At 40.8% G+C, this 27,864-nt stretch overlaps 1 protein-coding gene across 1 annotated transcript; it reads right to left on the bottom strand.

Annotated features, from left to right (window-relative positions):
* Positions 1–889: 889 nt before the first annotated feature.
* Positions 890–27,864, bottom strand: T265_06573 (hypothetical protein; the record flags this gene model as incomplete). The annotated part of the gene is made up of 4 exons (XM_009171876.1): positions 890–973; positions 8,382–8,507; positions 22,338–22,590; positions 27,794–27,864. The coding sequence occupies 4 exons, from the start codon at positions 27,862–27,864 to the stop codon at positions 890–892; spliced, it is 534 nt and encodes a 177-aa protein (XP_009170140.1).

Raw genomic sequence — 27,864 nt, 5'->3', positions numbered from 1 at the left:
ACGACCACTGCTTGGCAGCGTCTACATCCATTTGGAGGGTGCTGGCATTGGAACTCCAGGATTTCAGGTCGTCCGCATAAAGTAGACATGGACTTGCAAGAACATCTGGAAGTCCGTTGACGTAGATCAGAAACAGCACTGGTCCCAGGACGGAACCTTGAGGAACTCCAATGAATACCGGCGCTGGAGAAGAGTAGGTCGAGTCTATTCTCACTCGGAAGGATCTGTCTAATAGGAACGCCTTGATCCAACGAGTGATTTTCCCGTGAATCCCGTAAGACTCGAGTTTGTGGAGGACCCTATCAAATTTTTTTGAGAAGTCGAAGAATATGGCATCCGTTCAGACTCCGTCGGTGTGAATGTCCGTTATCGGGTCTGTCCAGAGGTTTCGTGACTGAATACGGATTTTTTATATCTGCCGGTTTGCCAATCTGCTGTGTCTGGCTGCTGAACCGCTCCAGGGCCTAGTGCCGAAAAATGATTCACAGAAGGGGACACAGCTATATTCCGACCAAGCGAGCACGAGTGCATGCTTGCACGCAAAGGCCAAAATACAAGTGTCTCAATCTATTTATTGGAAGGACACTGCCTGAACCTGGTCCAATGAGTTGGCGTACGGTCTCGCTTTGGTACGAGGCTGTAAGTCGCTGCGCACTGCGGGTGCGTTGTCTGACCTTGATCAAAGCTGGCTCGTACTGTCTGGGTTTTATAAGAGACTGAAACATGCTGCATGCTGGGGGACGTTGACTCTCTGGCCAAGATCTAGTAGAGATGACGGTCTCAGTGAATATCGGGCATCCGGGCGTTAAATTCAGGAAACTATCCTCCCTGACAATTCCCCTTTCTGGGCCGTTCAACCAACGCGGACCCATTTGAACAGGTTCAACCATTACCCTATGCGTCCGTACGACTTCTTGGTTGCAGCAGTGGGTCTGTCTTGAGCAGAATAGTGGCTCTTAGTGGCTCTCTTTACCTGGGAGAGGGATATGAAATGAATCGCCAAATGTATGGGTGCTGTTGGTTCATTTCCATATGAAAAACATGATCCTAACTGCGCCTGGCTGGAGATACTGCAAGATATTGCTGCCTCGCGGTGTCAATAGTGATCTTGTTGTCGCTCAGTATTCAGATTGCCTCAATGAGTGTTTGGATATGTTGGCATATGGGAATGATTGTAGTAAGCGATCAATACGGCCATCCCCGTCAACCTTTATCCGGTTCTCCAAAACTTTCAACTTGAAAATGGTTGTACGCCGTCAAAACATGGGTGTTTTCCTTTGACGTCATGCTGTCGGTTATTGTGGTGCTCTAGATGCCAACAAATCTGAGCATCATTTGAAAACATCTAACACAGCTGGCTTCTTATAATAAAACAAAATTGGGATCAGCAATTTTTATGTTTTTCTCATGAAGTTGAAAAAGCGCTCTGTTTCAAGGTACACGCATATTTCCGGATCTCACGGATAATGATTATCGGGCAGCAGTATGAGCTGGTTTGTTGTATGAATTTGAGGTGCTGCCTCTTCGGGCAACGGAACAGAGAAGCCACCAGTACGTCGACTACTGTTGTCCCGGAAGAGTAGCACGTGAACACAGTGGGTAAATTCGGAACAAAAAAAATACAAATCGAGTTTTCGGTACTTTAGCGTGCACGCCCACTGCATATTGCGTCCGGCATTAAAGGTTAGTTAGGCCATGTATTGCTCACTGCGCGCCATCGTGTGTCCCCCTCATCCAGCCGGCTGGTAGCGATATTCTATCGACCCATTCAGAGGTATTGTAAAAGCCCTCGTGCTCCGATGGAATCAAAACTGCACAACTCCTCTTGGGCAGTAAATGCAGACTAAATATGATGGCAGCCGTTGAAAAATTGGAAGTGTTTTCGGAGGAAAATCGACTGCCGTGGTAAGTTCCATTTGATAACTTTGGAAACTCGATTGGCCGGAAAACACGAAGATGCAATTATTTCCGTCACAGAGTCTGTAGGCTTTGAAAGCACTGTTGGTTCTAAGTTAAAGTTCCCAAGCTCTGAGTTCGCATTTTCCTTGATATGGCGCTGCGCGAAACATATATGTAGTTGGCCTAACTTTATCCAGAGTCTTTGCCGGGTCGCAGATTTTGAATCTACTATGGAACGGGCGTACAAAAATCAAAGTAATCTTTCAATATTTCACTTTTGACCTTGCAATAAACATTTGGTCTATACGCCAACTTACAATGATAGTCGCATTGGTTTACGAGTTAGAAAAGCATGTGCAAGACACTAGAGCTAAAATCAGCATTTTCGGGTGTTATCTCAGGGCCGCCTGGTAATGTGTATGGTTTATTTGTCAACTGTCACACCCCAAATATTAGAGACGGCATGATCCCAAAATTGTAGCATAATATTTGATGTGGTTTACCTATGAAAGCAGTCAATCTGTGATTCTCATCAGGAGACTTTTAGAAAAGACTTTACTTATCAGCCAAATTCAGCCTGATCATTATCTCCCTGGCTCTATTAGAACATCGACGGCTTTCCCATGGTTATCAGCAAAACGTGGTTGTTTGTTTTGATTTGGCGCCTAAAAATATACCATGTTTTGTATTTGTAGGTGGCAGATTGCGTTCTGCCACACTGTCAGCACGAGATATGTAGTGCATCAGCTCACTGAACACATGATTTCTGCTAAGAACATGTTACACACTAGCCAAGATCTGTTCCATCCTACGTCTGGGCAAGCCTGACATATCCATCTGGAGTGAGCGGACATCGATGTCATCTCTCAGGAGAACAAGCTCTAAACGTAATTGGACTACACAACCGCCAATATAATAATCCTTTTCGTTGAAACAGATTTAACTAGTTTTTGTTCACCCGCCCTTGACAGGGGATTTTAATATAACATTCTGGCCCGCCTAGAACCTTTCACGTGAGCCTCACAAACAGTCCGTTCTCGGCTTTATATGACACGTCTGTCCGCATCAAATGTCCAATACGCAATGTTCAATAGATCAGCTCAATAGGTCAAATCAATAGATTCACACGTTCATCGGGTTTTCTGGTTTGGCTAAGCACATCGCGCTTACGTTATTTGAAAGGCATTAAGAAAAAGGGTTGTGGTAACTCCTTGATCAGTTCTGTTCAAATATTCGGACTGCAACTTTTCGCCTGGATGTAGATCAGTACAGGGTTATGCTAAATCACAATGTGCACTCATAAACACGGGCATAATACGTGGTCACCACCAATCAGACGGCACTCTTATACCAAATAATATTACAAGTGGTCCGCCACCCAAAATGTTATCCACATACGTGTTCGGCGGACGGTGTTGGAAGCCGCCGATACAAGATAAGTTACTAAGCGCTTTACCAAAGCGAGCTACGTGGAAAATTGTCCACCAATCTGTAAAACTCTCGAAGCGTTTTGGTTTCTCACGAGATAACATATAAACATTGCGGACTGGAAAATTTAGCAAGTATTCTGAAGACCATATAAACATGGATTAAGGTACAGTGAAATTTCTCAATGGGGATGAAGTGTGCAACATTCAGAGACTAACGGACGTACAAGAATGTGAGCCGGAGATAAACACGTGAGAAACAAGAAAAGTGGGAAAGAATGAACAGTCTACTATTGTGTCTAAAAAACTACCGAGATCAAAGTATGCCGTCAGCTTACCTGAATACCATAAGAGAACTGGATTCAGTTATACAAGTCTGATTGTAAAGATTGCTGCAGACAAAGGTATATGATACGGCATTACTTTCTGACTTTGCAGTGGCAGGTTATTCCGGTTACAAAGTGGGGCATCCGGCCCAACCAATTAATTGCTTGTAAAATTAGTTTTTTTAAATACCCCTCATTTGACGTTGAACGAGATGCTGCTGATTGTGTCGACGTGGTACCACTGGTTTTACCTCTGCTTCTCGTAATAGAACCTTGGCTGAACAAAATGTTCGGTGGAGTAATTCACGAACTAAATCTTCGCACTTGCAACAGGGGGCCCGGCATTTATATTTGGTGGTGGATATCATATGACCATCGATGGAACAACAACTTCGATAATTGTTTTCACTAATAAAAAGCTAGCTAAAATATAGTTCGTGTGATTGCGATAATGCTGCTACATGCGCGATTTGTTGGGCAATTATGAAGCAGCCATCTGCCGTACAATAGAGCCAAGCAGAACCGTTTCTGTTTGCCTGTAACCATTTCTGCTGCTACTTGTAAGGCTACTGAGCCTTAAAACAGGTGTCATATTTAGTGACAAGATGTTCTTAAGTGTATATTTGATGGCCGTGCTTGATATCTCTTTCGGGTAACTCCACTCTGCAACATTTGTCACTACGCCAAGGCCAATATCACCGCAGGACTTCACTAAATGATGACGTCATGGAATTGTGGTCTTAACGCAGTGCATAAAGGTGATTACCCAATAAGTAGACGGTATATTCACTGTTGTTAACAATAAAACCGAATTGGAATTGCTCCAATAACAGTTCAATAAGGTTAATACCGCCATTCAGTTCACTTCGGAAGGAGAAACCGACAAATTCTTGGCTTTGAATGACGTCACGATAGTAGACTGCAACGATCAGAGTACCGAAAACTTACTTGGTTCGGGCAATGCATTACCTTTAGCAGCTTCATGCCACTAAACCATAAACGGCACCTGGTACAGCCTAACTAACAGAGCGTAGAAAATATGCTCCGATGATGCGCTTGAAAAAGAATTTCAAACTCTCACCAACGTCCAGAGTGACAGTGGATTCCACAACAAGTTTATTACAAAGCATTTGAACAAGGAGGATGCAAACACCATCACAGACACAGGTGGAAGTAAACCAGTTTACGTTAGCCTCCCGTTTTTGGGAGATATACCGGCCGGCCTACTGAACAGGAGACTTTCCACCAGTCTGAACTAAGTATTCCTGGCCGCAACACTCCGAACCTGGTACACCAGCAATAGTATGTACACTATAATCTCAAGGAGAGGGTGCCTGACCACGCCCAAAATATGTTAGTATACTCATTTTCTTGCAGCTGTGCAGCGGATTACATCGGATGCACGACTAGGCAACTCGGTCGAAGAGTGAAGGAACACAATCCATCCCCGCTAGCTTCTGCAAATAGGGAGAGGATAACCAGCTCTGTAGTACAACATTTAGCTGACACTGCACACAAAGTGATACCCAGCCAAAGCTTCCGCGTTGTTTACAAAGCGCTGGCTAATCAAGCCAGATCAATACAGCACAGTTGAAGTGGATGAAGCTATTGCCATGCGACATCGCGACATCGCAACCCGATCCTTTGTTGGCAAAAACGCTTTGTTCGTGTGTTGTACTTACTACGGTCCAACTCATCTTGCCTCGCACATTCACCGTCTGCTGAACACACAACTACAGCACTCCCTGCAATGACTAGCTCAAGTCACCCTATTGGTGACCTGAACTGATTTTTCTCTGATAGGTAGCCAATGCTGTCTTACTCGATTTCCTGTCCATTTACACGATACTCATTTAAATGTCTTAAATACTGCTATCTTAGCCTTTGCAGTTGTATGATTTGAAAGGTCCTTACCGAAAACATGTTCGTCAACCCATTCCTTTTCTTATTATAAATGGGAACTTTCGGAATAAAATATTTTTTCTTTGTGCCAGACCACCCGGGGAGAATAACCTGCCCGGATTTTTAATGAACCAATGTGTAACGAATCTCCACAAGTCATCAATAGATATGTCCTCCACTAATTACTATGATAAAATTGCGTTAATATAGTGCAGTCCGAATCAACAAGTCACTTCCCTAAGTCCGATGAGCTGCCTGTTCTTCGAGAAGGTCACTTAAAACCACCACGAGCTCCTGTTTGGCAAATATTGATGTTAATTCTGCATTTCAATTGTAGCCATCTTTCACAACAGCTTTAATTTCTTATGTATAGGTTGCCACGGGACCACCTTTGCCTGGCCTTGAATTGGCGTTTAAATGCTACTAGCATACAGCGGACGTTTTCAATACCACCAGCTTCTTACGACCAACAAACTCAATTTGTGGTTGTTTCCGGTTGAAGCAAGTTCAGTGCTTACTAGTAAGAGGAATGGAGACATATCCTAAAAATAGGCGGTTGACTAAACTCCAAAGAAAGGTGGATAACGCAAACAAGAAATTCTGTGTTAGTCATCTAGTGCGTTGAGTGATAAGGAATATTCATGTAACAACCCACGTGATCTGGTTAATATGAGCAACTTGTTCACATGCCAGCTGCATATTCTAAACTGATGACGAGTACGGATAAAGAGTTTGAAACCCTCGAAAATTATCGAATTTGGCAAATGAAACATGCACATTTTGGTGAAAAGTAAAGCGGAATAACCTGATTGATTTCTGGTACGGCCATCGTGGTATACAGCACCACCAACGAGTTTGGGGTCAACGGCAGAGAGCTTTTTGGGCGACATATTCGAGAGTGATTCTCGAAGACATCTTATATATGTATGTGAAATGGTCGAGCAGCATCACATTCGTCTGGAGCCAAACAAAGTTTGTCAAACGCCGCTTGTCAACAACGGCATCCCTAAACCAACAAGACATACACAGAAGTGACCATTGAATGACTGGATAAACAAAACACCTTCCCGCTACCGAACGTAATACGGTAGGGGAGAGACTGAAAATATGGGTCAGACAAACGTCCCATGGGGGATCAATACACTATCATTAAGCCTAAATACACAATGCGTTAAGCAGATCAATCTAAAAAAATTCGTCGTAGTTTGGAGTACGTTGATGAACATAATGCATTCCCACATTCTCGGCCAAGTGGCTATGGCAGTCTGCTTGAGCATACACTTAGAAATATAGCATTGTTTGGTACTGCCCGAAATGCACCTTGGGGCAGACGCCTAATGAAATGCTCAAAACCTCCATTAGCTATTCCAGCAATCGAGTCAGTGCTGCTCAAGCGCGCGTTTGCTTAATTAAACAAGCTTGAGTTGTTCACTTTGTAGACCGAAAAGTGGGAATCGCCCCGAAAAACCCTGTGAGGCGCAAACATGTTTAAAAAACCTGATTCTTTTTGTAAATACGTGATAAGGTTTATGTTCGTTATTTCAGGCAACTAACTAACGGAACAAAATGTCAATTTAATCATCACCGTACTGCACGATAGGCTCTTTGTACACATTGCGGGCATTGATGACACCCAGGTTTCCGAATGTTCAAGTCGGTAAAGGCTTATCTGTGGATTTTGCAAAATAAGTTAGAAAAAGTATTGTGGCTATGAATGCAGCTGAGGCGCGAGCTCATACTTTGCGTATCCATCCGGTGCTTAAATTGAAAATCAAGTTGGATGTACTAAATTTTGCGGACAATAGAAATACTGGAGAGGAGAAAAAAGAACCCCGTGTAGCAGTAATGTTTTATTGAACTTCGGAATACATATATCGCTACCTGTTTTACCAACGCTAGTGGGCCCAATCACGCTTGTATCCATTGATTCCATACACGTACATAATAATGGTCTCGTGAACAAAAGTGCAACTTTTAGCTACCTTTAATTGCCTCCCTGGATGATCAGCACAAGAAGGCGCTCCAGGCGAAAAGTAACTCTCCACCCCGCTTGTGCCCAAGAAGTACAATAACCATTTATCCACGGAATAAACCAGGCTAATAAAACGGGTGCACAATTGGCCTCTGAGATGAGTCTGAATTCAGCTGCTCTAGGAGAGCATAGATAAAATATTGCTTCGATTGTGGAATAGATTAGTACAGTTTCATTGAGTCCAGTTATTTGTTGGCCTTGCAATTGGTTTCCTTTTCTGTTTACTTAAAAATCACGTTTACCCAATCCATTACTATGTTCTGGCTCAAAAAGTAAGAACTAGCCCCCCCCCCCACCAGTATTTTTGACAATAAATTGTAAATTACTTAACAATACTGTTTTTGACAATAATTGTAAATTACTTAACAATACTGTTGGAAGCGATTTAGTTTGATAAGGAGTTGGTGACATGTAGCTTTCAGCGGACTCCCACCCGTCTCACTATACAACAGGTATACGGGATTTCCATATTGTGATGATTGGCTTGATAGGAAGATTCTAATTTATTATAATTGCTCTCAGAAAAGTGGATTTAGGTACGGCTGAATCAATCAAGGTAGTCATATGGTAAAACATCACTCTTTCAAGAGAACGGTTGGGCTCATCTAAGCTGTAGCAGCTTTGTTTTGCTTCCTACTTTGGAAAAATACCTGCCTAAAAAACACGCCATAAGTTTCAAAGACAGTGTGATTTCCCATTGACCAAGAAAAAAGCACTGTTTCTACTACCTTTGGTAGTATATTAGAAAACATCGCCGTTCCTCCTCAACTTTTCATTTCAAGGGAAATAACTTACATTAACTGACCCACTAAACGCGCTTATCCATGGCAAACAGAAAACAGTAGTTGGAGGATTTGGCAACGAAAGGTTGGTTGAAGAACGTAGCTTGGCATTAACAGAAAATTCATTTGACTCGTCTCCCTTAACTGAAGAGGAAACGACACAAATCAAATGACAAACACAACTACTGACTGCGTTAATTCGTTACATTTTGCGCGAACATGGTAAGCCTCGGGGCACTCTAATATAATGAAGTATGAATGATTCTTAGAGGACAGCGCTCAGTTACAGGTTACTCTCCACTGAAACAGGAAGAGTTGAGACCACTGGGCGTTTGCTAGGTTCACTGCTTATTCAGTTCAACCTTTTTCTACAAAGAAATTCGTCAAGGTATTTTCATTAGTAAACTTATTATAACCTGGAATATGTTGGCAATCAGCGGACGCACTAAAAATGAAGGTGACTCTATTAGAAATAAACCAAATTTGAACTTGTTGGAAAGCTTACAAGTCACAAAAATAAAATGTCACTTCAATTGTACTAAATCTTGGAGGAAAAAATTAAAGATCTCTTGGGAAGATTTGGTCTTTTACCACTGGGTACAGCAGCGGCTGTTTCATTATCAAAATACATAGGTGGAAGTTTGCAATACATGCATTCTCGAAAGAGCAGTGCGTACGTAAAACCCAATCAAAAATATTTTATTTCATTCTGAGTCTTAATAAAGCAGTTTAATTTTGGAGAAGCTTAAATTATTTTCAGTCTTGGACAAACATCAACAACCCGTCAAAATTAAGCAATGCCTATACCTAAGAATCAGCTATCCATGCAAGTTTTAATGTGTTTCCTAAGAGCTCTTAATTTTTATCACCAAAGGTATTTTTGCTTATTAGTACGCGTTTAGTTTGTGGAGTGACCCAAAGTAACATAATCTACAAATCCGTAACTCCTAGCTGAACGTCATTTACTCAGGGAATGAAAGTCAAGAAAACCTATCCATTGTATATCGTTTAGCCATTGCCTTCGGCTGGATTCTTGTTGGGCAAGCCTATCCATTTATGACATGCACGAAAACATTTGCTCCCGTTTTGATTTGCACTATGTAAGTATATTTTAATATTGCATTCTATATTACGGTAAAACGCAGGGATTCTATCACATTCTGGTGAACCGGTTTCTGGATATCCTCCATCACCATTTTTATATGAGCATTTCACTGGTCTACTGAAGCTTATTTGGGGGCTTAAATCGTTGGATTATTGTTTGATATATTTTTGACATGTTTATGTTAACATGTTTAAAATAGAAATCATCTTGGTCACATAATCAATGACAGGTTTCATTGCAGGCATTTTGCAAGTTATTTGGGCCACAAAATGGACATTGTAGTCTTTTCCGCGCTTTCCTAAATTTAACTGCAATTTCCCCCCTCACTATCTCAGTTGCCTTCAAAATATCAACTACGTGTCATTTTGAACTTGCGGTTCACAAATTTGTGAACTTGTTCCGACAATACTATCTTGGCAACCTTTATATACAGTTTATGTAAAAAATACATTGAGTTCCGGTTTATTTGTGGCGGGTACGACGATGACACGAACGGTTCGAATTCCGTATCAAAATGACTTCAGTAATTTATTCGTAAATGCCGACTTCGTGCACATCTTAGTGTTTCGTCCTATGCTTATCAATTGCTAAATGCGAAATATCACTGCAAGATTTGATAAGATCCAACCCATACCTCATTTTCGCAAAGGAGTAGGATCACGACTTGACCATTGAGCATGACATTCGTAACTGTTCACCTCGTTCTTGTTTAAAACCACCGCCTTTTATGATGGAAACGGTGAGATAAGTTTGTTGTTTGTGATTCTGGGTGATATGAGTATTAGGGGATCTTGAAACACAGCCAACGCGTCCACGTGGAAGCTGTTACCCCGCCATAGATAACTGACAGAATTTATTCACCCCACTTAATGGGTGACAGTCATTCACTCATTCTCCTGTCTTGGCTTAAAGACACTTTAGTTGCCAATCAAATTTGACTAGTTTTATGGTGTTTGGGGCAGAGTAAGTGCCTTCATACAATATCTGACCTCAAACTGAACAAGTAAATCCATACACGTGAGACGTTTTATTCATATTTCTATCCGAAGAATTATATCAGCCACAGATTTCTGATTTACTGACTGAAATGAAATGATGTTTAGCCCAGTGAAGCAGCGAAATTCGCAATACTCTGATTTTAATCCGAAATCAGTACGGGTTACTAATGATCGTGTTGTCAGTAATTAACTGAATTCAAGAGACAGCACACACAAAATAATTCATGTTACATTTTTTCTCAACATTGCACTAAAATATCAATACCTACAAAGTTCTCCAAAAGTCATCATTTCAAAATTGTATCCTAGAGATTACGATTCAAGCGCTGCAGCCCGATGTCAAAAGTTAATCTGGAAGCACCCGTAACGCACGAAGGAACTTCAGGGTAACATATCAATAAAGGGGATAGTTTCTGTAGACATGTTGACAAGGATAGGGTTATTAAAGTCAGACTATAGTGCTCCCCATTTGGCGGTCAGTCCAATATTCCAAACCCCACTGAAGCCACAAAATGAATACCCGTGTTTAGGATACTGTCGTCTGTAAGATTAAATTATATAAGTATAAGCTCACATTATTCAACAGCGCATAAAATCTTCCTCCAAGGTTGACGATAACAAGATTATAAATAGACGTAAAAATGACCAGCAACCCAACTAGGATTTCTATTATAAAAGGACTAATCCGTTTTATTTTTCATTTCATCAAAAATATTCATGATATTTAAGAGTCGATAATGAGTAAAGTGAACATTTCAGTTAAAGCCCCTCTATCGATCTATTACTCCAACACGAAAATAACAGTCAACGAGACCTGGTTTTCCACTTGTTGTCTAAATGAATTTCAGATAAATAGACTACATTTTGGATGCTTACTCATTGATGACTTTGATAACAATTAGAAGATTGGACTCACAAACCCAGCCAACAACAGCTTGTGCTTGCTTTGATATCCAATTTTTTTGGAATAGGTCGTTGTACCTGAATTCGATATACTTCACTTGCTAGCATCAAATGTGTGTAGACATCCTAATCAAGATACGCTTCGCTTTTGAAATAGATATATATATATATATGGCGCATATGAATGCATTACCTGAAGTAGTAAACCATCACTCATGGAGTCTACCTTTTAGAGCTTCATCAAAGGGAGCACCTGTATTTGAGGGCAAAATATATTGGAAATAAATTCAAGATTTTGCGATAAGGTGTGCTTCAAAATGCGAAAACAATTATATGAATTCAGTAAAAATCTTACGACTTGGAAAAATGAGGACAACAAAGCCAAGGATGTTTTATTTCTGACAATATGAGTATTTTACTGGCATCTAACGAATAGTATTCTCATGGTGAAACAAATCCTTTTGGTCAAATGAGTATTGCTTTCATGGAATAGTGATTGTCCTGAAGATGCCGGAGATATCTGATTCATTTTGCACATTATTTCGCTTTCGAAATGAAGAGAGAATCCTGGACGGCCGTCTCATTATTGATGACATCTAATTAAATCGTCTTAATTTTAATTTTGCCAGACATTCAAAACAGTAAGATAAATTCTTCGAACTTCCTCTTTTTTTTACTTTCTCAACTGTTCATGGTGCTCAATGAGCGCTCCGCATGTAGTTTGTTACGACATTCGAGGAAACAAATCCATTAGCCAGGCATACAGAGATACTCCTTGATTTTACTCAAAAGCCTTTTTCAGCTCGAGATAGTTTCGGTTATTAACGGGCGCATCAAATTTTCAGAGTAAAACAAACACCGCGGATGTCTTTACTAACTGAGCACAACTTTTCCTAGCCGTTGGTCAAACAAGAAAACGACATTTCAACTTATTTTGAGGCGTATTTAGCAACCTTATAAAAGTTACAACAAAAGAATACGTCGAGGTACCTGAAACATCATGAGAATTTAAAAATTAGACGGCCTTTGTATCAAATCTTCAGCCAAAGTCCATTGTCAACTACGCATCCAGCTACGGTCGGACTAGTCACTGGATTAAAATTGTCTCGCAAGCTATAGAGATGCAAAACAAACTTTTGTACGCAACCATCTGGTAAGTTTTCTTCTCTATAGGACAGACTGATTGTTCCCTTCCACAAAAATCTACTCTACTGGTGACGTTCATCACTGACAACAATACAACTCAGGAGGCTTTCCTTAAATGGATTCCAATATCACCTAGTATAAGAAGAATTTGCAAGGCAAAAATAATGAATGAGGATGCAAAGAGCTTTATTTCAAAATTGTCCATATAACAGCAAGTGGATGCCGCACGCACCCTATCAAGGGGAACTTGCTGGAAGGCTAAGTACTGCAATGCTCCATCCTCCGGATTACCTTCGTTCAAAGATCGACCGTGCAAACATTATCAACATACACATCAGGAAATAACGCGTGAGTAAAATTGGAATCTCAAAGGTACAAAGACATGATATCAACGGGCGAAAACAGCAATTTAGTTGGATAACTGGACGAAAAGTGTGCGTTTCTCCGACGAGATGCTAATTAGGAATGTTGTGCCCTATGAATGTGATTGAATGAATATGTTTCACAGTCTTTCAATTGACTACTGAGCTTCCCGTGGGACGAGAGTAATAAACCTAAAATCTATAACTGGGGGAATTCTAAGGATCAGCTTCATGACATTATGTTAGTTTCAGAGCAATTTTCCAACTGGGTACACAGGTACTACGGATTTTCCAAACGAGGTCAATTATTTGAAAAAAACTTACCACACACACTACAGAAAATAGCAAGGAGATATTTTGTGTCGGATCACTCCTATGAAATATCAAAAGCAATAAACAATAAGGTGGTAACACCACTAGGTGTTAATAGCTATGTTAATTTCATTTCAAAATAAAAATCCAATAGAAAAAATGATGCAAAACGTCAGAACACACAAGGTCAGTTACCAGCCCGGGCCATCAGGACCCACCCAAAACGTGGTGCTTTTGAGCTTCTTGTTGAAGATTATGATTGTATTGATTTACCGTGATAATGTGCAGCAAAAGGAGGCACTACATAGTGAAGGATTTTGTCGTCACATTTTGCTGGTTCTGCGCACTGTATGCGGAATATACGCGGTGGTGTCGACATGAACGTGTGAAGCTGATTAATACGTTTTTCGTATAGTAAATGAGGTAATTGTGAAGCACGTGCTTGCGTGGTGCATCCAATTTTCTACGGAAATCGGCACTTGCTTGAGCAGCTACTAGAGACCGTATATACCCCAAAAACAGAGTGGCATTATCGTATGATGTAATCACCGCAGGTTGTTTACAACAACCACTGCATTTTGACACAGGCAGGCTGACATGTTGTGTGGCTTATGGGCTGCAAATCTGACGTTATTTTGGTGAGCCGACTTCCACAATTACGTTTCTATGTGCCACGTAGTTGTTACATGCTCAATGTTTTTCATACTCGTGAACGTATGTGCATTTCCCTCTTCAGACGAAAAAAACTTCAATAGGTGCCCTCGTCAGCGTATCTTCAGCTGCGTATTGATAACATTTAAAGTAATAAAATTATGTAAACATTTGAACACACGAATTTTTTCCAGAGCCAATCAGTAGGATTCTCTTAAAAACTCAATGGCTAACTTTCCAGCAGAAAACGTTTTGATGACGCAACAGCACCGAAAATCACGCTAGGCAAGCGGGTAAGCCAAACCCGTTTCTCAGGTTCTTCGTTCACATTAATATTGCTACTTCTCACCAACAAACATACCAAACTGGAATATTATAATTCTAAGCAGTTTGTCTTTCTATTGGATGAATAACTTGGTGTCATTTTATTCACCCTTTTTTAAAACAATAGAATCAGTTAGCACTAGTGATTCCCGGAAGTTGAGTTTTTGTTTACAAACGATAGGAGAACATTGTGCGATAGCGATTTGGACACTCTGACTGTTGTACATCCACCTCTATTAGCGGGCACATTTCTGATAAGGGAATTTTTATAAAAAGGCACCATGTAATTATCAACCTGTTGTGATTCACCTAAGACAAAGCTTCTCGAAATCCTGGGTTGACTTTCGCTCATTTATGGTAAACATGGCATAATTTTAATCCAAAATTAGAGATAAACATCTTATCATCATTTTAAAAGGCTATTGTAGAACTAAATTTTGCAATTGGGTAATTTGTGGAGACACTCGTGGAAATCGTTATATTTTGCCATAACCTTATAGGCGCCTAGACAGGTGGTACAAATCTTTCTTAGCGCTAAGACTTCCTACAGATGCGCATCATTCACCGTGACGTCAACGATTGTGTCTGCTTAGAATGAAGCCCAATTCATTACGAAACAGTTTTGTGCTAACCTGTAACACATAAGGTATAGTGGCGGATAAAAAAATCAGCGTTATTTGATATGACACGATATGACACATAATATGTGCCTCCTGTAAAAATGTAATCTGACATTCCAATGCTCGGGCGGATTGCAGGCCGGTTTCTTTCTTCATGACCGAGTGCATTTTGTCATTATTGTGCGTGAGGTAAAAAAGCTGTTCGGAATTCAGTACACAATATTTGCTTCCGTATATCACTACATTTACCGCAGTAAAATGTCTAGTGTGTAACACTCCGTCTTTAGATTTTCTTGTTGAAATTTCTGCACAGGGCAATCATTAAGGATTTGTGCTTGAAGTACCTGAGAATTCCATCTATAGACGTAATACACCAATCAAATGCATGATGAAAGCTTCTCCACAGCCTACAACCTCTTTTGCTTTCTCGAGGCTCGTCAGGCATCATATGTGTACGAGGTATCAATTTAGCGTATGCCACTGTACAAGCTCGAGCTATCTATCGATAATATGGAGATCTTCATTATAATTCGAACTGTTTTCCGAAACAACGTAGGTTTTATTACGTGCTTTATTTCTACGATGAAAATCGCCAATTTATTAACGACTTAAACTCGCTCTCTTCCAGTCCACCTAAAACCAACCAACATTGTGCAACATATTTCCACTAGCTATTATGAATCTGGCCACTCAGCATGTTAACCTTGTCATGTTCTAGTAGAAATGAAGCATCCCTCCAAGGTGTACAAGGTACTCTGAAATTTGAACAGATAACAGGCAGTGACATTTTTTCGTGAAAAAGCAGAAACATTAAACCAGGAACATGATTAACCCACCAAAACAACCCTCTATTTCAATATCGCTTTTAATTCTCAATTTTGCTATAATTCAAGCAACTTAGAATAACTTTGACAAAAACAAAATGTAGCCTCAGCCACGTTGCTGCGCGCAGTATCTGGATGCTCATGTGATACGTATAAAACAAGGGGAGCACATTAAGTTTTCTTCTAAGACGCAGTCACTCTGTTGTCCAAGTAAGGAAAAGTATAGTTAATATACTAAATTACATGGGTTCGGAGTTCCCATAACTTTAGTCGCAGGAGATTGTCCGTGTTGTTATTTGCGCATTATCAACTGTGAAGAACCAAGAGGGCAAATTTAATTGTTGAATAAAAAGCTATTTGTATTTGTGGTTGAATGAGCTATGCTATCATAATTGCACCATTTTCATTCGGCAGCTCTATATCCTATCCAAGGATAGTCAATCACACTGCTGATCAGTCGTCCGTGGCCGAATGGTTAAGTGTGCCATCTACTAGCCAGGAGGTAGCAGATTCGAGCATCTCCGGAGTTTCATGAGATGCGCACTGCTGATGAAACAACTACATAGTGCTTCTCGACTTTTCAGCATAGATTGCCTTCACTTACAAGACGAAACTCTACAAAGAGTGATACAGCTGGTCGTTCACACCTTACGTGGCAAACGTTACTAGGCAAATGAATGAAAATTCTTCCCGAACGTGCTAGAGAATATGTAAAACCAGTTGAGCACATTCACAAATTTCAGGAAAGATAGCTTGGCAAATTCTTGGTTTTTTCGTTTTTCTTATGTTCGATAATTTCGATCACTTTCAGGAAGCGCGCTCTCCCAGCGCTGTCCTCTGTCCTCCTAGCGAAATTTTCTCCATCATTTCTACCTCAGCATGGAAAGTTAGACGTTTAAAATGAAAGAGCTCAGTAAGGCTTTGATTTTTGTAAATAGAGTATTCTCTAAAGCGGAATTTCGCCAACAGGTTTTATTTTAAGCTGTACACATCAGTCTTGGTATACCACTCACTTTTTCAAGTGTAGTTGATCGTGTCCGACCAAGCGTTTCTGCTCGTTAAATCTTGAATTAGCAAGGATGAACTTACACACGTTCTTTTTCCCCTTATTACATCACCTGGCAGGTACTTATCACAGATGCGTGGCCTTCGACTCTTTTGTCTACGTAAATTGCGAACAGGTTTTGACCACTGAATGATGATAAAAATGTGTGAACCTTGAGCGTGACATAAGAACATTTAGTGTTTTATCACCTTACAGATCAATTTCGGCAGTAGCTACATTGTTTCACTGTGAGTTGTGATTTCACTATGTACTACAGCACAACGGACACTAGCGAGCTTTTCGCAGACAAAAGTACTGGTAAACAATGTTCGTAAGTGGCACTAGTTTGTTCGAAACAGTTGAAACAGCCCTTTTGTTGATAAATGCTGCTTTGCCTGAATCCAGCTCCTGCAGGTATCATGAGTTATTTAATAGTTTATGCAGGAAATTGACGCAATTTCTACGCTTGGTCTGGCGAACTTGAGGTTTCAAAGTCCCATCAACATTTGCGAAATTGCACCACAATGTGTATTCCGGTAAACCCCGCAAACACGCTGTGTAATAATGTAGCTAAAATAGATAAACTTTATTGCAAAACACTGGGGCTGGCAAGTCATTTTGGACACTCATGTTTTAACGAAAGTGTATACAATTCAGTCGAAACGTGCAAATTTCTCTCCCACACGTCATGCTCTCTCAAGAGTAAATTTGTCTGTTTTCAAGTTAGTAGGTACGAGAGGATATTACGCATATATATATATATATATATGCGCATGGGATGAGATGTTTCAAGTGGTTAGAGTGCTGTTGTACTGGCCGAAATGTCCATGGATCGAACTCTACCCCTGCATCCAGCCTACCCATGTCTAGGCTTGAGCAACCTGGCAGTATCCCAGCCCTCCTCTTTCGTTTGAGTGGCATGGCGGCTAGAACCAGAAGGGTATTACAGCTGGGCAATTTATTTTTATGTACGTAACTGCCTCTTTGTTGCCTTCTGGTAGGTTTCTTGTGTTTTGGTAGCCTAATAGTCCTAGCTGCAGGTACCTTCCGTAAATTTTACTCACATCAATCAACCAAGCTAATCCCGGAACACGGTGATTTTTAATACTGGGCAGCTGTTTCTGTGGCTGTAAATTTCTATTGACAATTTCTATTCAGCACCATAAACTTAACGCCAACGAAAGTGTAATTGCGTCAAATAACTGGTGTGCAAGAAAAGCGCGCGACTCTTAATAAACCACAGGGAGAATGGCACAAATAGCAAACTCTCACATATATATAGTACCTCACCTTCCAGGGACCAGTAGTCGTTTGTGGACTTCCGTGTTGAGAGAAGATGACTTTCGGGACTCCAAAACTAGTTAAATTTGGTTATTCAAACAGCATTTTAATAGTAACAATGACCTGTCAGCATCATACATTAATCATACCTTTGTGTGTGTCCAGGTCGTCCCTCATCCTCAACCGAACAAAGGTATCGGTGATTAAGAATGTCGGTTCAGTGACGATTAGACAAACTATTGCTAGCGGTTTTGTGTTTTTTGCATCACGCTGCAACTCATGATTTCCCCTAATGCGTGCTTAACTCTAGGCTACATTAACAGCAAACCAGTAGCAGAGCTGAACACTCTGATCGGCACCGGAACACGCACCAGTGCAGCGTCTTTGTTCCTTGGGCAGCAATACTAACCACTACTGCTTGGAACTCCGAGATTTTATATAAGTTATACGTTAATGAAAAACATTCCAGAGTGACTGAACACATTTGGAGGCTAGCCATAGTGCTTAAAGCTATCTACAGTCAAGTTGGACTGCATCTTCCTAAACAAGCTTCACAATTTTGGAACCAGAACTGTAGTTTAAGCCTGGGATATGCGCTCAAATTATGTTCCGCAGCTACGAGGTTTCCTTTGACGTATTCGCGTGTCAAGCGCCGTCACTGAAGCACACATTGTGAGACAAACGATCAATCATTTGGCATCATTCGGCAGACAAGTATGCTCATCAATCGTACTCATATGTATTCACTAAGGTTTGCTAAAGACCGATCACTCAGGTCTGGTTTACTTAACTCCGATTGAAAGCAGGTCATCTGGAGCCACTTTTGCGCATACGACCAGCCTGTAGTAGATCATCTATGAGTTAACGAACTACCATTATAAGGAGAAAAGCTTTTCGCTGCGAAGCTGTTTTTTTTCAAACACCAACTATGCCGTTAAAGATTATCAGACAGGAAAGTAAATCTTTCATAAGCGCATAGTTTCTAAAACCTGAACATTCTCACGCGTCTTCTTGAACGTTCATGGATATTCACTGACTATCACGCAATTGTAAACAAACAGTGCAAATCAGTTTCACAAGTTTTGTAATAGATTGCATATTTCATTACAGTGAAAAACCGCTGATTCTCCAGGTCAACAAGCGCAAATTTCCTATAAAAAACAACGAACAAACTCGTTCTTTCCTCAATCACTAATACCCTCTATTAGCAGGGTCTGATATTTCTGCACACCCCATGGAACCACGATCCTCATGATCCTCGTCGAATCGCGTTAGCTGGACTTTGGACGGCTAGTTGTTTTGAAATAATATGATCTTCCGTGTTTGATGTTAAAATACACCTGTGCAAAACGTTTGGGAAAAAGGGGTGCATTTGGCGTGTTGGATTACCTAGCTGTTTTCTAACGATGTGCTGCGGCCTAAAAGCGGCAGGCCTTGAGCGCAGTAGTTCTGCATAATACAAAATTCCGCATTGCTTGATCTGCAGGATTTCTTCGCACCATATCCCAAGGTAATGTTATTTTAGTCAGTAAAATAAAGTAAAATAATGAAATACACTCATTTGCAAATTAGTGTTGCGGAGACTAAACTGGAATCCAGCTAAATTTCTCTTTGTAATGTTTCCAGGCAAAAAATTTGATACTTCAGTGTTTTTTCAGTCTGGCGAAAATCAACTTCGGCGTATCGTTGGATTTGAAGAGAAAGTGAAACATCTTTTGATGACTAAAAGCAGCGTTAGGAAGCATGTGGAGAGACTTTTATGTAGACAGTCTTTGTACAACGATGCATTTCTAGGAACATGGTGATCAGTAGTTTCTAAGTCATCACCCAACGCTCTTGCAACTCATGGTCACCAAAGTGATGCAGGGAAGGTCTGCGTCAAGCACTATCTTAGAACTTTCTGTCATCCATATGCCAAATAGCCTACACCAACAGCAAACCAACTAAGTGCGGACTAATAATTTCATCTTACGTGTTGGACATAATGTGATCGAACAATCTCATTTGACGTCAAACTATGATGATTTTCGGGGTCGTCGTTATGTCGTACGATAGCGGGATGTGTGTTACCCCTTGTTGTACATTCTCTGTTTATAAGCACTTGTGAAATAACGGTCCATACAATGTTTGGCCATTAAGATACGAATAATTCTCCACGGTTACAGTTAATTAACTCACGACTTGACTGCCCATTGCGTCAGATGCCAAACTGTGATATTATCTAAGAAGTGCCTAGTTATATATGTAACACGATGAATCGGATGCATGTTCTACGTATTTTGCATCCTCGTAAATGATTCTTTGGCTTGAACGTTTTGGTGATCCTTGATCAAAAATTTCTGATAAAGATTGCTCACCATTTAAACGCACCAATGCGATATTTCCTGACCAGCATACTTCTATTAGAAAATATCTCACCTTATATTCAAATGGAAAGCAAGTCCTTTATTATTGTTTTATGGAAGTTGAATCTACAATGCTTACACCTATGTATTGCTCCTGGACAAGTAAATGAATAAATGTAAAAGTCATCCAAATTGCTTCTTATTTGTAGCTAAACGACTAATTATGTAACCGAAAATGTGCCTAATGAAAATTCGTAGCCATATACACCTGAAAATGAAGTTTCCACTACGTTTGGGTTAAAAAAATAGTTACTTGGGGTGACAAGCCTGCAATGCGTTGCATTTTGACGACATCGCTGATCACTCTGTCAAACAACCAGCCATAATCGGGACAAGTGATATCTTCCCTTCAAGTAGTCTAAGAACCCAGGTGGCCTCTACTACACCTTGTTTCAGCGCAGTAGGAAAACCACTGATTGACTCCATGGGTAGAGATATATCGTTGGTGTAAATATGGAAGCCGGCGCACCCAATAATTTCCATTGCATCACTTCTGTCGTAAATAGCATATTCAATAGTACGAAATCAGCAAATGCTATTCATTAGCTAATTTTACATCCTCCGTCGGAAAAAAACTCCCCGGAATGAATATCTACCCTCAAATCTTCGAAATGAAAATGTTGAATTTATTTACAATGTGCTAGGTATCGCTCTCGCTTCCAGTTTTTCATCGATGCTACACAATTATTTTAAGGTGTTTATTTTGATTAACGCGCGAACATATAGTGCACCAGTTCGTGCAATAGTTTTCTTTGAGCTTCCAAAAAAATGCAACATGTATGGCTTTGAACATAACCGTTTGCTCCTGCTAGTCTGTTGCAAAGGCCATGCCTGACATGATTATAACTCCTGTTTCGAATTTTGTGTCCTTTTTACAAATACCCCTTTTCCAACTACTGATAACTAAGAAAAGTGCAGTTAGCTGTCCATGTTCTTACTTTTTAATGAGAAAGTTCAAATAACTCTGCAAACATAACACGGTTTGCTCCTGGTAACCATGGCAACGATATTTTTGTTAGTTTCTTTGAGGGTTGCTTGTCTTTGAAGGTTGAACACTGGAATCAAGTCTACCTTGTGTTGCACTTTGTGTTTAATTTCTCTTAAAACATTTCGTTCTTCATCGATTTGTATTTATTACTGGATCAGTTTACAAGTCCATAAAATAATTCTGTCTAAATCCACAAGACATCTAGGGTGCTTTTGCGAAAATAAGCATTTCTTTGTGTCAGATTTCCTAAGCATTGCTATAATGTTGGATATCCTTACGGTCTTCGCTGCAACTGCATCCGTACATGTTTCAACACTTCTTCGTATGCGTAACCTGGTCAGTGCAACTTACCGTGGGCATATAATATTTGCCCACTTTCTGCGTGTCAACTGGTTGCATCCATATATTCGATGCATTCTTTAAGAAACGACTGTTACCACACTTCCTGCGTATTGAAAAGCTCTCACACGGTTTATGCGTCCTCCAGTTTAAAGTAATTATTTAAAGTAGCATGACTATATCTTCCGGATGGGTTGGGACACGAGACATCAGTTGTTTATTCCACCATAGGTGTCCGAAAACCTCGAACCTCGAGCAGACAATGTCGCGCATAAATGTATTCACAGACTGGAAGAGTATATCTGCCGACAAAATCCAACCAAACAACCGGGCTCCCTTCCAACCATTGTCCAATAGCTTCGGAAGTAAGCTTTGAAATGATAGCGAATACTGATTACAGGCTATATGTTCACTATGTGGTGCTAGACACACACAGGACTGTTCATTTAAACTTTTATCTGGTACGTCTCGTAACATTTGTAGCGTTTTAATTCCGTCCAAAAATTTGTAAACATTTAGTAGCGCCATGCAAATGCACAGCATTCATAATCGCAATCCACTCATACGTTCATCTTAATAATCGAATCAACGTGAACTATTCAGTCCGTTGGATCCTTCTATCTTTTATCCATGTGTCCCTAATTGCTTCATCCTTTCCAAACTCACCGTTCGAGGTCCACTCGGAGCAGATCTACAGTTGTTCACAAAAGGATTTCCTAAAAGGATAATACTACCAATAGGAATCTGCTCGTTCTGGACGTGTTTAGAAAACAGTGTTGCACCAAGTGAATGGGCTTCCACAGAATCCCCTATGATATCCGGACACCACAATTGTGTTTTGAGTCGTCTGGATGGTGGTGCATACTCGTCATTATCAATTTGACCCGGAGCCACAGCATAGAATTCCTGGGACGTTACTCTGGTATATTGATATCAATTTTGTTACCCAGTGATCTCTTATTCGTTTGAGGAACCGCCAATCTTCTCGTCGTATTCGGCTGTTTTTTGGTGTGGCTGAAGCTTCTACCAACCTCAGTGACTATTTAACAGCGACACTCTCTTTGATGTGAACCGTTAACCAACCGACCTTGGTGCTTCACATTCCCTAATTGTGGGAGAGGATTTGGCCGTACGATGTCTTGCCACGTTCGTTAGTGCATGGCGACTAAACGGTGCATCAGGATATTATTCATAAGGATTCGGTGACCTGGGGTCGTCGACTTCCACTGTCCAACTTCACACACAATCATTTTCATCGTGTTACGAGTGAATCTTTTATTTATCTTCAGGCGATTGTCACCTGTGCACTTGACCTCATGTTTTGAATGTGCTGCCGTTTGTAGTTCTGAATGTCTATGTCTAACAGTGTGTTGATAGACGGCAACATCTCTTAATTTCTACACTGAGTATAAAATTTGCTAGGAGATTGGCGGTTGAAACTGTCGTTTTGCTCACTACATAATGGCCTAGAATGTATGATAAATTGTTAGATTTTCCAATTGTGCTGACTTCAAAAACCCCGGAACCAGAATTTAAAAGTTATGTATGAAGCACCATGTGACCACCACCTTATGGTCAAATATGTAAGGGTGATGGTGAAAATTTGAGGGAATAATAGAGCTACATTAATTAGTGGTTTCTGCTATAGCGATCCACTTGAGGTTCTTGTTCTAGACCAAGGAGTGTTTGCTCTCTCCTTCCATGCAAGATAAACTAGATAATTCATTTACAAATATGCTGCGACGCTCCACAAACGCAAATCAGTGCCGAATGTCAGTAGAGTACCACAAATTAACTGGTCCGACGGCCACTGATGACAGTATACTCAGTTCACACACTAGAAAATCTCCCTTTCGCAACTGTAAATTTGGGACGAAGACTGCCCTACCGTAATGTATGTGGATCCCGGCAGCTTCCAAGCACTGTTTAAGGTAGACGCGGGTTACCGTGTCAAATACAGAAGCATGGGATTAGTTTGTGTCAGCTCAATAGACCTTTACCGGATAAATCATACGTATTACGTTTCTTTTACTAGATGCTCAATAACCGTGATTTGCATAGGAGTAGTCAGTCGTGCTTGCGAATCTATGACCTAAATCCATCCAAAACTTGATGTCAAATATAGTTTATATCTTGCGATTGAGCAGAAGTTACTGGTACTTATGTAGGACTTCATTACCCACAAAGATTGAGAGACAAAGCATCACAAAGTAGCTAAAACTGCATGACGCTATTTCTACCACCAAACATAGCATCTAGAATATGCTGCCCCAAATAAAACATGAAAACTTCTGAGTCCATTGCCAGCTTAGGCAGTTATTTGCATCCTCAAAAGGATCACAACTGAGCCTAATGAGTAATCGATAAAGCGTAGGTATACAACAGAGCGAGGTTTACATTTTGATCATGACTTTCGAAGCAGACATTCCGGACAAATACCTGTGAAGAAATACTCTCTTTTTATTTCGTGCGTTATGCTAGTGATCACAATGGTCTTCAAACATTCAAGTGTCGCCTGCTGGTTGAGCCTATATGATTCAAAAACGTCGCCAATGGCAAGATGGTCAAGTTGATTCTCTTAAGAAGATCACCAGCTCAATGGAGATTGATAAGTGATTTTACGAAAATATATCTGCAACTTCCATCAAAAAGCGTCGCCGCATAATATGACGGCGATTTAACTAGACTGACCAGTTAATACGGAAGCTCGAAAATCTAATCGGGATACCATGACGTTGGGAAAACCAATCAGCACCGCATAAAATTCCATGACTTGGGTCAAAAATTACAGAAATCTTTTCAAATATCTTTGCTTGAATATAGACCTCAGATGTTGCGCAGAAGAACAGAAAGGTGCAGGCTCATGGAGATTAAGTATACCACGATACGTGACAGTGAAACCACTCGGGTTGTTGAGCAAGCTGTAGGAAGGTCGAAAAGGGGTATTTCAGTTCAGAACGTTTTACTGTCCGCCACTGTAGCATAGAGCATTCAGTAAGACGGGGTGTCCACACACTCCACCAACTCTTGCCGGTGAAGCGTGGACTTGTCATATTTTACATGGGCCGACTTCAGCTAACATTGTCGCATGGAATGGGATGCTCGTTTTAATGGGTCGTATTAATTTTATTCGCACTGCCAGAAAAAAGCCTGTACAGTTACCTCGTAAGGCAACCAAAGTTGAATGTTTTCAAACTTGTCCTGTCCGCAGAGGCGCGGAAAGAATAACCGAAGCGCGTTTCGCCCATTCTATGTGATGCAATTTATTAGCTGGCAAAATGGGTAGTCCGGCAACTCGCACGAAGGTACACAACTAAAAATCAAGCTAAGGTGACACCTACCACAATGTTATACAAATTTCTTTTAATCAGTTTTTTTGCAGCACAAGGAGTTGCTGCGGTGTTGCGCCGGAAGTGGTCAGCTTTGTTCGACTTGATAGTTTAACGTACAACGGTCAGCATTCAGAATGCTGAAAGTAAATTATATTTACTTGAAGAATTTCATAATGAAAAAAACCTTTAGCGATATTTTATATTGCCTCGTCCTTCATCTATTGGTCTTGACAATAGGGATTTTAGCTCCGACCCAAATGCCTGTTCAAATAACTTGTCTGCTTGCCAGGAATAACGAAGCTATTTTGCTTTCAACCGCGTTCCAAAATCACGCGTTTTGTTTATTTTTTTGTCAACTAAGATGATTATTTGGCCAGAAGAAATCAATACCTGCTTTAAATCGCTTGCTTGGATAGTGACGACAATTAAATCCCAAATGATTAAAAACGTTTTCATGCGGTGCGTTTTTTGGATGTATATTTGCATTTAATAACATATTTTCCAATTACCCGGACCAAGTAAACACAACCAAAGCGGTAAAGAAATAATAAAACGATTATTTATGCTTTTAATTCACAGTCGCTCACTGTATTACGAGACTTGCCTTTTTTCCTACTCTCACAAACCAAGTCACCCAAAGATTCTCATCTTACGTTTGCTCTCTACCGTCTGAAAACCTTAGCAACAGGTTATGTGATGACAAACCCACGTAAACCCAAACGGATACACATGTAGAGAATCCGAACACAGTCAACAAACACAGACCTGCGCACGCAGGGAACTGGACGTAAACCACGCTCCACGAGTCCACGGACAATTACGGAAAACGTGTGGCAGCCATACCATAGAGAAAACACATTCCCAACCTCCAGACTTTCACCAAAGAACTCCCAAGAACGATAAGTTCCTCCTTTGAATTGTTCCACATTTTGCATTGCATTTGTTTTTATACGTGTTGCAACTCACTACTGTAAACCATAGTAAAGGCTGTTATTAGTGCGTATATCTTCTGAATTATACTATGGCTACCATAAACTGCGCACTAATAATATATCCTTGAAGCATATAAAATACAACGCAATTTTCATCAGTACGTTGGTTTCTATGACAGCTGGTCATAAATTGTCTAATTAGTCCCCCATAGCTGCCGAAATCACTTGCTACCATTTAAAGTGTCAGACCCTTTAGGTGGGTCTACTTAGCCTACTTAATGTAAGCGTATAACAGGCTACGAAAAAATATCCGAAAAGGAAAGAGCTCAAAAAGCGTGTACAATGATGATGAAATTCTGCTTGCCATAGTTCAGAGTGTAATTCTATTCGTATGTATGTATTTCTATATTAATCGTCAACACGTGAAATGAATTCTCACAATGCATGGGCGCGAAAGAGAATACTGTGATGCCAGTGGTTTTGTAGCCTGAAATACGATGGCTGTCGTGAGTCGTTTGCGTAGCTCCTCGGCTGTATTTGAAGTTATAAATTAACTTTTCCAACGTTATGCCCGCCGACGGAGCTCGCGGAATGGACAAAAATGGCGGATGGTGAGGATGGAAACGTGCGCCAGAAATAGTAGTGTAAGAAGTCACATTTTACCATAAACGATTTTCACGCACTGCCAAGACAGCATATCAACATTAACGCATACCAAAAATCTACGGAACGCTGAAAGTGGTATGCGCTTGTACAAAAAGTGCTTTTGATAATTATAAATTTCGCAATATTTCACACGATCTTTTTAATCAACAAACCACAACCTTAGGTATTTCATACCATTTAATAGCCGTAAAATATGCAGGGAAAAAGTAGTATCTGCTTTTTGGGGATGGCTATTTAGATGACTATGATTCATAATTTTGGAAACGATCTTATTTGTTGAATACACGTTAACGCTGTTTAAGGTTAGTTATGAACGACCCAGACGACTTTTGGACTGTTCATAGTGAAAGTGGACGTTTCGAATTAAAGTCGCTCACATACGACTGGTTCAAATCCCTCATTTTTCTATGCAGCTTCCCATCTCCCAAATCCGCAGATGACGCTTTACAACCGTCTTGAGCAAGACCCTTTGCTGGCGCTCAACGTCGTTGCTGACGAGTACCATCGATTGATTAACCTACAGCATGGCATCACTGTGGTGCAATCTGAGGGTCAAAGTGGTTCCGACGTCCATGCGACTCGCCAGGGCTCCAAACCCTGTGGTGCGGAAATCTTTAGCCCACCCCGGTCTGGTCTGTCACATTCTGATAATGCCCAATTCAGTCAGCAGAATGTCCAAAAGAAGAAGACCCCATCCTTATAATGGGACTCCAAGCACTGGCATACTGCCAGGCTGTGGCCTTACACACAATAGTGGAGATGACAATGCAGGACCATGGGTCTCAAAGAAAGACACTGATAGGTACGCTCATCCAATACATCCCATGGCGTCTCCAGGTAGCAGCAATGCCTCAAGAATGCTAAGCCGATGGGTTCCGTCTTTAGTCTGTGCGTAGCGTTTCAATGCAGTCTTCCATCTGACCGTAAATTCCTCTCTGTCTGAATTAATGGACGACTTATCCCACTGTGGTTGGACACTGCCTCGGATATCATTATTGAATGCGTCGTCGACCTCCAGTTCGAAGATCCTCTATAACTGCCCCCGATGCTCGTGGTGGCAAAACGGCTTTCCGGGGGACTGCAATGCATTCTCATTCAAATGAATGAAATTCACTGGATCGTGTCACATGTCCGCTGCCGAATTGAATGATCTTGGTCTTGATACGTTTGAACGTCTTGGTCTCGCACTCACTCAGTCTCACTCAGTTCCGCCTGCAATGAGGTTGCTAGCAGCGCCGCTGCTCCAGATTGTTCCGGCAACAT

This window comes from Opisthorchis viverrini (genome assembly GCF_000715545.1).
Source record: "Opisthorchis viverrini unplaced genomic scaffold opera_v5_138, whole genome shotgun sequence".
Taxonomy (NCBI): domain Eukaryota; kingdom Metazoa; phylum Platyhelminthes; class Trematoda; order Opisthorchiida; family Opisthorchiidae; genus Opisthorchis; species Opisthorchis viverrini.
This window is presented reverse-complemented; position numbering and strand designations above follow the sequence as displayed.